The sequence below is a fragment of the Tauraco erythrolophus genome, chromosome 2 (genome assembly GCF_009769465.1).
Source record: "Tauraco erythrolophus isolate bTauEry1 chromosome 2, bTauEry1.pri, whole genome shotgun sequence".
Taxonomy (NCBI): domain Eukaryota; kingdom Metazoa; phylum Chordata; class Aves; order Musophagiformes; family Musophagidae; genus Tauraco; species Tauraco erythrolophus.
Window position 1 is genome coordinate 121,281,448 of NC_141466.1, and position 13,010 is coordinate 121,294,457.

The 13,010-nt window shown below is 41.5% G+C and overlaps 1 protein-coding gene across 1 annotated transcript in view; it reads left to right on the forward strand.

Moving 5' to 3' along the window:
* COMMD1 (copper metabolism domain containing 1) overlaps positions 1-13,010 on the forward strand; it is an 82,641-nt gene that overhangs the window by 18,259 nt on the left and 51,372 nt on the right. The window contains exon 2 of the mRNA XM_086631851.1: positions 5,846-6,127. Within this exon, the coding sequence (XP_086487977.1) occupies positions 5,846-6,127 (282 nt within the window). The remainder of the gene's footprint in view (positions 1-5,845; positions 6,128-13,010) is intronic.

Below are 13,010 nucleotides of genomic sequence, written 5' to 3' on the forward strand. Positions count from 1 at the left end.
AGAGAAGTTGTGGATGCCTCGTCCGTGGAGGTGTTCAAGGCCAGGCTGGATGAGGCTTTGAGCAACCTGGTGTAGTGGAGGGTGTCCCTGCCCATGGCAGGGGAGTTGGAACTAGATGATTTTTAAGGTCTCTTCCAACTCAAACCATTCTATGATTCTAAATAATTTGTAATTACCAGTTGTCATGGTTTGAAGTAGGGGGGAGGTCCGGGTGGCAGAAGCTGCCCGTCACACCGGACTCCCATCCCCCTCGGGGCTTGAGCCAATCGGCGCCTCTGCGAATTGCCCTATTTACGTCGGACAAAGGAACCGGAAAGGTGTGCCTTTGCCCAGGAGCAAGGAGAAGGGAGAGGGGGGCACGGCCCCCGCTCCCGGCCGGGCCGGCGGCCTGGGCCGGGCCGGTGCCCGCTCCGTGTCGGTGCCCGCCCCATCGAGGATGGCGGCGGCGGCGGAGGCACTTGGGGAACTCGGGGAGAGCCCCGCTCCCGGGGCGCCCACCGGGCCGAGTTCACCCAGAAAGGACTGAGATCTAAGAGAAACGGCCACACAGATAAGAGGTCAGTGAAGATGGAACGGAGCAACGTGTGCCGCGGCTGAGTCCCCCTTGCGAGCAGCCCCTTTGCAACCAGTCCTCGGTGGAGCAAGCAGAGACCCACTCGCAGCCCGTGGAGGACCCACGTCGAGAAGAGACGCCAGAGCCTGAGTACGGTACGCATCTAGAGTCCGTGGGATGACCCCCGCCGATGGGGAGGTGCTTTGTTAAAGGAGATGCCTGAGCCTGAGACTGTTGTGAATCATGGGCACAGGTCGAGGCGCATTTACGCATTTTGCATTTACGCATCTAAGTCTGTACGGAGGCGCATTTAAGGTCGATATGACGCCCCACGCCGGAGCGCATTTAAAGTCTGTATGATGACCCATGCCAGAGCGAGTGGCTACAACTCCTTAAAAGCCCAGGACTGGTAAAGCCCGCACTTGGGGCAAATCCGATGGGGTAAGGATTTGCCCCCCAGCGGGTAGGATTCACGCTTTCGCCGTGAGTAGGGGATCCACTGGATCAAGGGACAATGGTGTAAGGACTCCTTTTCCTTTAAGAGAAGCGGCAGTAACAACTTGGAATGAACTGACCTGCACTCCCCCATTCCCTGCCCCCCTGCGCCGCTGGGGGGAGGAGGTGGAGCCGGGAAGAAGAGGCAAAAGGCGGGGGAGTGGTGGTGTTTTTAAGACCTGGCCTTGTTTTCTTGTTATCCTCTTAAGTAACCGTTTTTGTTTGCTTTTCTCTTTCTAGGTAGCTGTTAATAAATAGTTTTGTTTTAAGAAAAACAGCCTCTTTTGCCCGGGACCATGGTTGGTGGGTGCTCCTCTGTTCCTGTCTCGATCCTCAGCTCTTTTATTACATTTTTCTTCTCTCCATTTTACTGGGGTGGGAGAGCTGCATGGGGTTTAGTTGCTGTATCGGCCTAACCCACGACACCAGTAAAACTGGAATTAGTTCCTACATAATGTTTTTTTCTGGGTGTCATAGCACAGCGCTTCTTGACATGCTACAGAACTAGGGGCAGTCTGTAAATAAAAAGGGGGTGTGATAATGTATTTCAACAGTATGGTTATCGAGGACTGCTGAAGAGGGGTGGGAAACAACTAAGGCCAATCTCCATGTGCACACACTTAGCTCAGAATATAAAGTCTATATAATATGATGACGAGTCACTGACAGCACAGTGACTCAAGGTACAGCAGTAGATTCTGTGCTTTGAGGTCAGTCTGGACTAAGTAATTGGCACTAATAAGATGTATCCCTCTTGAACCAGTGCTGATAGTGATTCAGCTGTAGGAGCTGATGGATAAAACAGGTTTCAACTCCTTTAAGTCCTGAGAAGTTTCTGATTATGATGCTAAAATGTGCGTGTGTTGTTTATTCTGGCAGTGAAGCTATTTTTGTCACTGCTATGGGAGCTGGACAGCAGCTGGTCATTGTTCTGGTGGTAGTAAATGCTCATCCAAAGCTCCTAAGGTTTAAAAACAGGAGAGGGAGATCTATAGTCAGGTATATTTTATCCGTCTTTAGTTTAAGCTCAGAAGAACCACTCATGTTTTAACTTTAAATTAATTCTTAGAAATATCAATAAGGCATGTTCACTGTAATTTGATATTCTGTGTAGTAAATGAGCATGGTTAAAAGTAATGAAAAGAACTGTTTGTAATGCTGTGCAGAATATGAATGGAAATAAAATTTTTTGCCAAGTTTAATTAAAACGTTTCCTCAAGCTAAAAAAAGTTTGAAGTTTAACTGGTCATTCATACGAGCAATAGAGTAGAACTACACTTCTTTAAAGAATGAGTTGTGGAAGTGTTCCTACAATAAAGGAGATGGAAGATAAGCAAAGACTTTAATTGTTCTCTCATTCTTTGTAACTTATCAGGTTTCCAGTCCACAGTGAAATATTTCCAAGTTAGGATGAGAAAGAGTATTAAAATGAGTTGCTGTTCTTCTGTAACTTGCAGACCTTTATAGCTGGTGGGTTTTGTTGAGGAATTTCAAAGAAAAGATGTCTTCATTAATATCTTTGTGCAGCTTTACTGAAGTCTAAGTCATTGATTGGTTGTACTGGCTTCCAATTAAAATTTATATTATTTTTTTTTTAAAGAAAAAGAGCTTTTAAGTAGTAGTCGTATTTCTAACCTGAGAGAGATTCTAATCTGAATGATGGACTATATCACTATATTATTTAAAGTATGCATTATCTGATAAATATTCCACCCAAAACATAGTGTGGTTGTTATCTTCTGGTGTTTTTTAGCTCTTTACATGTACAGCATGAAGCGATCCATATCATGTGTACATGTGCATGTGTCTGAGAGATATATAAATTATTGCTAATTATGGTACATGGTTTCCTTCCTCTGTTTTACATGATAGTATTTTGGTAGCAGACTGTATCAGGTTGCTTATAGTACATGAACGTACAGAGGTTTTAAATGTGGCTCGCGCTGGATCCTAACTAATCGTCAAATTGTCGATGATATTTGCCAAACGGGCAAGTTTAGCTGTCCTGTGTAAGCCCTAATAATAATCTTTTGTCTTCCTTATGCTTAAATCTGCAAACTTTGTCATAAGCTTCCTCTTTTGGATACACTTTGGAGTCAGATTTATATAACGTGTCAAGCACAGTAAGGAACTTTGTGTGTGTGGTTTTTATCAGCGTAGCAAAGCACTGCCAGAGATCTTGCTGCATCTTGCAAAAAAAGTTGTGAAAGGGATGAGATTAAAAGAAACTCCTAAGAGTTACAAATGTGAAATATTTGAAGGTGTTAAAATCAAGCTAAGAAAGGGTTACCTGGTTTATTTGATCTAGTGAATCTGCATTAGGTTCACATTTAATGCAGATTAAATGTTTCTTCGTGACACCTTTGCTTCATTCTGTGCAGAGGACACAGTTTGTGTTCTTGGTTCCTGCGCAGGCATGAAACAGAAGGCAATTTTCTGCACAGCTGAACTGAGGAGAAAGTCTGCATCTCGGCTTGGTCTTTGTCTTGACAGGGCTTACGTAAGGTGCTGGGGTCTGGGGTTGTTGATTCACCCTTTTTCCTCCCCCTGTTTGCATAAACCAACACCAAAGATGTACATAAGTGATAGCTGGTGTCACACGACATGCAAACAGATCCCCAAACAGATGTAGTGGTAGTGGTAGGAAAAATGTTAAAAGAGAAATTATATCACACTCTTGTTCATATACAGTCCTGTTCATGTAAGACATGGCTGTAGGAAAGGACTGTAAGTCTGAATAGCTTTTCTTTTGAAAATTAAAAGTGCTTTTTTCACTTACGGCGTAATTAGATATTACAGGATAGTTACCTCTTAAGTATCTTCATGATAAAAGCAAACAATATATACAGATACGGCGAATACCCTATAGAAAAGACACAGCGGTGCACTAGGCATCTCAAATTTTATAATAAATTGGCAGATGCTCCTATTAGGCTGGAACCCTGATAGAGCCGAGCAGTTACGTCATGTGGATTGCCATTTCTTTTCTTGATCATGTAACAGATGGCAGCTGTTCCACCACAAGAGCGAGGGACAGCATTGCTTCCTCTTGTAAAAAATACTACAAAAGCTTCAGGAGAAAGATCTTATGCACTGGATGATAAAAGGCAGCATAAGCATTGTAGATGATGAGCTGTTTGTTGGGGTTTTTTGGGGGGGTTGTTTCTGATTTGCTTTTCTCTTGGGGGAAAAAACCTCAGGATAAGGAGGATGTGGTGGTATATCTGCTAGAGGTTGCTGGCTTTACTCCCTTCAAAGCAGTAAACCTGCTGCTGTTCTTTGTTGCTTATGTGATGTGTGAGCTCTCTGTTTTGGGCTAGTTCTTGTGGGGTTTTTTTTTTACCTGCCGTTTTATTTCAGGCCACTCCTGATGTGACTAAGATGGCATACTTTGACATCTGTGTGGTCTAGAGAGAGGCAGCAAAGCCTGCTGGAAGCTCACTCTGCTGACAAATTTAGTTCATTGCTGATGAAATGGGGAGAAGCAGCAGGTCTTGTGACCTCGGCAAGCTCACGGAGCCCTAACCCATCGGTTTTTAGATAAGCGATACCCAGTTTTGCAGACGAGCAGTGTGAAGCACACGGTGTGCATCCAGCCAAAAGCCACACGGTGTCACCTCTTTGGCTAACAAGATCATTATTTCCCTGAACGTATGGAGTACAGCAGTAGGAATACCATGTCAAGGAAAATTAAATCGAGGCAAATCGCAAGGATCGTGGCGTTGGCTGCACTTCACCTGGCTGTGCTCCATATCGGCGCGTGCTTGGAGAGCAGCATGTTCATTTAGGAGACGCTGCATCCATTTTGGATGTGAAAGATGCAAAACCATCTGCTTGAAACTACAGTCGGGAAACTTAGCCACAGTTTCCTCTGTCCTCCTCCTGTGAAGGGATGCAGCTGTATTTAGCAACCATTGCCAGTTAGACAATGCAAACTTGAGGCTGTAGGATTATCAGCTTTAGGAAAATAGGGGGAAAAACTGGATATCTATTTAAAAAGGGGTTTGGAAAGTACAATTTCTGTTGCTGTGCAGAGAAGAGTAGCAAATGATCCTTTACGCCCCCTTGCAAAACACAAGTACAGAATTTAGCCTGACGGAGTCCACTGAGGCTTCAGAAGAAGCTGCAGTTGCGTTTTTAAGGATTGCTTCACGCGCACGGGCTCTCCCATGGAAGACTCCGGCTCTTGCTGCTGCGGCTGATGCTGCCCGCCCTGCCTGGCTGGTGCGGTGTTTACCGGTTTTGCTTCCTTGTCCATGGCACGGAGGTGGCAAACGAAGCTGGGAATGTTGCAACGAGCTGGGATGTCTCCTTGCTTGTTTCAGCCGTGGCTGGGGGCATGCTGTGTTTGCCTCATCTTTCCTGTTTAATAGACTATCAAGAACAGCGGTATCATGCTGGACCCCAGACCCAGTGCTCCCAGCAGTGACTGACTGTGTATGCCCAGGGCATACTGGAGGAAAGGGCCAGGCAGACAGGGAGAAGCCTCCTTGCTGTCCTGTACCAGTACTGCATTCCCAAAGGTGCTCCCGGTTTCCTCATCACTGTTTAATGATCTATTACCCTCCAGCTGTCTGGGGGCAGGAATCTGGGATAAGTCGTAGGCACTTGCAAGTTGAGTTTTCATGACAGTTGTCAGGTTTTTTCCATAACCCAGCTTTATTTGCACTATCCTTTTAAAATCCAATACTTGTAAAACCCTAAGGATGCGACCTTTTGGTAAACTGTTCAGCTTAGACTGTTGAAGAGTATTTTTGAACAAGCTTTTCCCTTTTTCTCCTCTTATTTTCCCTACAGTCAATTGCTTCAGCAGACATGGATTTGAATCAGCTGGAGGCTTTTCTCACTGCCCAAACCAAAAAACAAGGTGGCATAACGTCAGATCAAGCTGCAGTCATTGCAAAATTTTGGAAGAACCACAGAATAAAGATCCACGAGAACCTGATCAATCAAAGCCGTTGGGATAATGTCTTGAAAAACATGAATTGGCGAGTGGATCTGAAGTCACAGTCAAGACACATCGATCAGATAAACACTCCTGTTGCAATAGTTGAAATGGAACTGGGGAAAAATGGGCAGGTAAGCTTTCTTTTGAGAAATATATAAATCTGATTTATCTGTGCATGTGCTGAAACATTTTACCTGTTGCTGAATTTGCTGCGTCCAAATCAGGTCAGTATACTTTTCACCAACAGGCCCTTAGTGTATCTGAATTTGTGATCCATCTTTGGACACAAAGGTATGTTCTGGGTGTTGAAGGCAATTTTTGCTAACATTATATATTCATATATGCATTGACAGCTCTCTTTACGTTAAGCTCGGGAAAAATCTGAGGATGTAGAAATTAAACATAAAACCAGCTGTACTAACAGTTTTACTAAAATTATGTTTGTATTCCTTGTGCTGCGAAGTGGATTGGTCTTTTTGTTCTAATCAAGTACTAAAATTAAGTAATATCTGCAAAGTAGAAGCTGAAAAATAATAAAGTTCACAGATTATAAGAGATCAAGCATTCTTTACGTTTTAGGATAAAAGAGGGGAAGGACTCCTCTTTATTTTACATAACACCTATTTTCACGTCACAAGTACATTTTTATTACTGGTCACATTGTGCAATCCAGTCTTAGCTGTCTGAAAGAGATATATAGCTCTATCAATGCGGAACACTGCATTTCTTTTTAATCTTTATAATTCATGTGAGTGTATGACTAAAGGCATGGCTTCCCATCTTCAATTTTGCTGCCTTTTTCTGGCAGGAAATGTGTTTCAGTTTGGTATCTTTTTCCTCTGCAACGTGTTAGCAAATCTTAAAACCTCATTTCTTAGCAGTAGCTACTGCACATCATCCTGTGAGGTAATTTGGGGGTTTTGATATTATTAGTTAACATTTAGTAAGTTTCTTTGCTTTTTTGCAATATCTTAGTAGCTTATAGCAAAAAGTACCTGGATTGCATCTTCCTAAAAAAAAAAAAATTATATACATACACATACATATCTATACACACCTGTAGTATACCTATACAGACTGAATGATTTAACCGAAACCGTGTGGCTATAGCAAGACCAGAAGGAAAGTACGAGTAAATTGGGATCCTACTCAGGCAGTATATATTGTTGAAGTTATTCTGTTAATCCATTTTTCCTCTCAGTGTTTGAAAGATTACCCTTCCTAAGTGCTGACCCTTTGCCTTCCACTTGTGTATCTCTGCAGCAACCAATACAATAATGGTGTGTGGTTTTAGGTTTTTTCCTAGCCTCAAAAAAGTGGAGTTTTTGGCTCAGGATCTTAAGATTGGAAATAATTGTATGCTATTAGTAACAAATGAAAAAAAGTTTTGAAAAAAGGTTACAGTGAGTACATTAGAATGAGTACATTAGTGAGCAAATGGGAAAAATACCCATGTTCATTAAAAAAAAATCCTTAACTCAAAACCACTTCTGTATTTCATAAGGGAATTATGTAGTTACTGACTCTTGTTTTGAAATTGTTTTTTCCCTGGTAATGGATTATTATTATGGTAACACAAATCAGCAAGTACATTTAAATTTCTTCTACCCTGTGCAGTGGGAGAAAGGGGATGTGAATATGAAGGAAGAATGCACATTTCTGTAATTTCTCTTACCGAAGAGCCCTACGACAAAACCAGAATGAATTATTTCAGCAATGCAGCTTCGTATTTGAAAGGGAAGTAGTTGTGTGAATGTATTTTCTGAACTGCCATCAGACATAACTTTTCCTCCTTCGCTGAGGACAGTAGTGAGCTGTCGGCAAGTCTGGTGCTTGGTGCGAACGAGGGTATCAGGCTGCTATTTACAGAAATAATTATGGAATAATTAGCATTGTCACCACTTGAGTCAAAGTCGTCATTTATTTTAAGGAGCTGTGGTTTCATATAGCCTTTAGCTTTGGATTAAATAGGTTCTCTGCTGAAAAGCTTTTGGTGGAGGCAGTCCACATCAGGCTGCACACTCCTGTGGTGGGCTGAGTTTTGGGAACTCCAGGACTGAAATGGCAGCACATGGGTTGCCAGAGCAGTTCATCCAGTCCTCAGCCTCTTCCCACATGTGTTTGAGGACCTCCTGGAAAGATGGTCTCAGAGACTGCTATTGGAGGTTGAACAAGTTGTTCTTGTACGCTGGATCCAGCCCACAGACTTCAAACCGTCGAGTTTTATAGCCTTTATATGTATTTTTACTTTATCATTAGTGCTTTTATATCTGTTCTAAATACCAAGTTTCATAGCACATCAGGTACGCATATGCTTGTACCTTTCTGAAACTCAACAGAGAGAATATCTTTTCTACAAGGTTGTCAGTCATAGATGCGATTTGGTGAATAGTGAAGATCTGGATTTACAGAAGAAAGCTGGCTGATGATTCAGGAGTAAATTATTCAGAACAGGCTGTTTTCATTTAGACATTTGGTAACAGGGGAGTATACAAATGCATTGATGTGTAATGAATTGACATTAATATTTCATATGCTTCAACAGAAGGAAAGAAATGCTCTGTCGAAAATGTACCTTTCCGGAATTTGAAGTCTCTCTGATTCTTCTTTGTGTCTCTGGACTAGATTTAGATCTCTGCCCAGCAGAAAACCCAGCAGTTTGGTGGAGTATCTACTCCTTCAATAAATAACCTTGCTTTCTGCTTGCCATCTCTGAATTTTAATCGATCCATACATTCATAACAGAAAGACTGTATGTGTGAGACTTAATATGGCTAGAAATGGGGATTCTGAGGTGACTGGTTCATAAATGTCCGTAGACTGAGTTTACATGAATTATGTCAAATTTCACTAATGTTTTCTGATGGGAGAGAGATGTTTCTGGGTTTGAGAATCCATTACAACTTGCATGCATTAATTCTTACTATTTTTGGCATTACTGATAGTAGAAAAAAAGGAACCCTTTCCTCTAAGTGCTCTTGAAGCACTTCTAATGAGAAATATCTGGAAATTCTGGTGCTCCAAACTTTGGAAAGTTTGGTTCAGGATCTGTACTTTGCAGTTTGAACTCTTCTTCCTCCGTAAAGGTTTTACAGTGACATTGAAAATTTCCTTTGTGCTGGTGATGTAGTCTTTATACGTCCTGGTTAAAGGCACATGAACATGGCAGCCATGAAGTACTCTGCTTTGAAAGCCCATTTTCTTCAACAATATGACTAAAAATAAAAATCCTAAAGCAGTTGCACTTTAGCCTGCATTCGTCTTCATCCATCGTGATAATCAGTGCTCATCAGTGCCAGTCCATTCTTTCCTTTTGAACAGCCCATCATTTCTTCTGCACGATGGTTTTATCCTCCTGTATCTTTATACCTTGCTGGCTTTCTCTTGAAACATCTTTAACTCCCTGCTCCCTTCTTTACGTCCTTTTAAACACTGTTCTCCCTCTCTGACCATTGCTGTAAAGTTCTTTTGGTGTGAAGTTTCAACCGGATGTGAATGTGCCGGGAGGGATAGCAGAACGAGCTGAAGAGTCGCCCTTCTCATGCCCTTCCTGCCCCACTTCATCAACGCTGCTCCATATGGTGAACGGTCGCTGCCGTGCAGTGTGATTTCAGTCACAGGTTTATATCTGACCTTCTCACTAATAGAAAATGAATGCACTGGGTTTTCACTGTGGCTTGGCGTTAAGATATATTTAATCTTGTTTTGTGGACTTTGTCATGTTATTTTCCTTATGAGATATGCCTCTCCCTTGGGGCTGTGTTCTTCCCGCTAATATTCTGGGCTAATTTGCCTGTAAGTTTTACAAGTGTTACATATTTTGCAGTTTAATATCTGAGACTGATCTGATTAGCCTGAGTATTTGCTTTTAGCTTTTATGCTTGGACTTATTTACAGAGCGAGGGTTTTCAGACATTTCTTTTCAGTGTTTTAAGATAACAGTAATCCATGTAATAGCACTTTTATTGGAGTTTCGTGGGACGTTAAGCACGTTTTATGAACAAAGAGTATTTTCTGCCCTAATTTAACATGAAATTTGGGATTCCACTGCAAGATTCTTCCCAGAAAGATCTGGGGAAGTTGCATCAGGATTATGGATTAGAAGTTTTTTTCCCAAATGTTTTATATCTCTTCCCTTTCCTTTTTTTAAAACATCTACCTGACAGAGGTGTCATAAAACTTAATTCATAGTATACAGTAGGTAAATACTACTATATAGCAAATATTGAAAGCCACAGTATAAGTTAAGAAATTAGGATCATTTATTTCAAATTGTAAGTAAATTTCATCAGCCTCTCATCCCATATCATTCTTCTGAAATCTGAAATCACCAGGGATATCTATCTTTGTATAAAACAAACATCTTTAAAGAATGGGCAAACATTAGTAATAGATTTTTGATAAATTGAAAATCTAATATTTGCTAGTTCTGACTATATTTTGATTGTCAGTTTAAATTCTTACCAGTGAGATCAGGACTTCCTGATGAAAGGACTTACTAGATTCTGAAAAAGTAAGAACTGTCAACTCACAATTTACCTTAGCTATATCACATCTGCTCTCTGCTAACAGCTGGTTCCAGACCCTGGTAATTCAGAGAAAATAATAATATTTCAGGAAATAATTCTGATAATTCAGGTGCGGAAAGAATTCACAATGAACGTAAACAATTGTCGTGCTGTATGTAGGAGGTAAAATGCTCCCAGGATTTTGAAGGTCTGGAGCTTGAAATTTCATCAACTTTAAATTTGTACAATTATGAAGATTTAATTCTTTGAATTTTCTGGGAAAGAGTGAAGTAGGTCGCAAGGTAAACTTTTGGAAGATCAAAATTGTTTGACTTGTCAGTTATGTAATTCTGCACAAATTTAGGTTGAAATTTGTATCAACTGTGCTACAAACAAACGATGAGCTGAATTCACACGTGTTGACAAATATTAAAACTGAACATGCTCTCACAGTGTAATAAAAAAATCTGAGGATTTAGCTTCTATAAATCGCATTGCCTTGCTAGGATTACAGACTGAATGCTGCTGAGGATCTGTTGGTGTTTTGCACGGTTTTGTAAGCACGGGTCTCTTGGTTTCCCTGGGTCGTGGTTATCTCCAGCAATAGGTTTCACCACTGAAAAAAGGTTGGATCAAGAAAATGTCATGAGTAAACTCATGCTATAGAGAGGATTATGGCTGCGCTTGCTTTTGCCTCCGTGTGACTCCAGGTCAGGCCGCTTCAGAGCGATCGCTGAAAATAACTTTGGATAATGGACTTCAGTCCTTTTTATGTGAGATCTATTCTGAAAAGACAGGCTGGCTTTTGTAGGATATCGGTGTGGGCAAAGCGATGCTTAGGGAGATGAAAAGGAGTTCTAGGTCCCGAACCAAAATAAGGGCAGCCTGGCCTGCAAAGGGGAAGGAAAAACAACCACCAAATGATTTTTCCTTTCCAACCTTAATCCAGTTTAATCTTTGTAGTTATTAACGTTATCGGAACTATTTTTCTGGTCAAAAATGGGAAAGCGTGGGCATTTAGAAGCTGGATCGATCAACTGAACTGCAATGGGCTTAATACTTTTATGTGATTAAAAATATAAAACCCGGTAAGTAGAAGTTAGTGGAAAAAAATCACCTTTGTGGCCAAGCCGAATATAATCACTTGAGCTTTTGTTCACCTTGGAAATATATGAGCTGGAGGGAACAGTTACATAAGGCAGTACAGTGAAAAGCAAATGAAAACCAGAGAGGGCAACGGGTCACTCGCCACAGAGAATGCTGGAACACAGTAGACTGACTTAGCTCAGTTTTTTCCTTAATCCTCTGTATGGCACTCTCTCTAGTCCTTTGCTTTGGCAGTTCAATTTTGGTCACCTTCTCCTGAAAGCAAAGTGAAATTTGGGGAGCAAGAAAAGAATTCTATTATTTGCAGCTATTGGGATTTTTAAGTGTAACGTGTTACGGAGATGAAAGCATTGAACTGAGATATTAAATAACTGTCTGACTTGAATTGTCACTTTTCCACTGTATGTGTTTAACAGCATCTTTTCATGAGTACCTCATCTGACTGTCCTATATGCAGCAAGGATATTCTACAATTAGTAGTACTAACGGTTTCCATCCTTTTTTATTTGTGCTGTGTATATACACGTACAGTTGCACAAGCGCATGCACTCACATACATTCCTTGTCCACTGTTTTTTACTCTGGAACTGGATTTGCTGCAGTACTTAAATAGAATAATTTAAGTTTAGACATATTGTAGCCAAGCTCAGGGTATTATGGGGAGAATTCTGGATTAATTGAAGGTGAGCTCTATATAGATGTTTGTCGTAATGATGCATATTTACTGCCTTTCATCTGCCCAAATTAAGATTCAGTATTGGCTCCTTGAAATTTTTTACCTTTTCAGAAAATATATTGAGGTCTTAGATGTTATGAAAGGGAACTTGCCATCTGTTATATGTATCATGCGACCAACAAATATTTTGCAGTCTAACCTCGTGAGACCTCACTTGGAGTATTGCGTCCAGTTCTGGAGTCCCCAACATAAGAAGGACATGGACCAGTTGGAGAGGGTCCAGAGGAGGGCCACGAAGATGATAAGAGGGCTGGAGCACCTTTCCTATGAGGACAGGCTGAAAGAGTTGGGGCTGTTCAGCCTGGAGAAGAGGAGGCTCCGGGGTGACCTTATAGTGGTCTTCCAGTACCTCAAGGGGGCCTACAAGAAAGATGGGGAGAGGCTGTTCAGGAGGGCCAGTTGTGATAGGACAAGGGGTAATGGTTTTAAAATAGAGGGAGGTAGATTCAGGTTGGATATTAGGAAAAAATTTTTTACCATGAGAGTTGTAGAACACTGGAACAGGTTGCCCAGAGAGGTGGTGGATGCTCCATCCCTGGAGACGTTCAAGGCCCGGTTGGATGAGGCCCTGAGCAACCTGATCTAGTTGGAGATATCCCTGTTCCTTGCAGGGGGGTTGGACTAGATGACCTTTGAAGGTCCCTTCCAGCCCTAACGATTCTA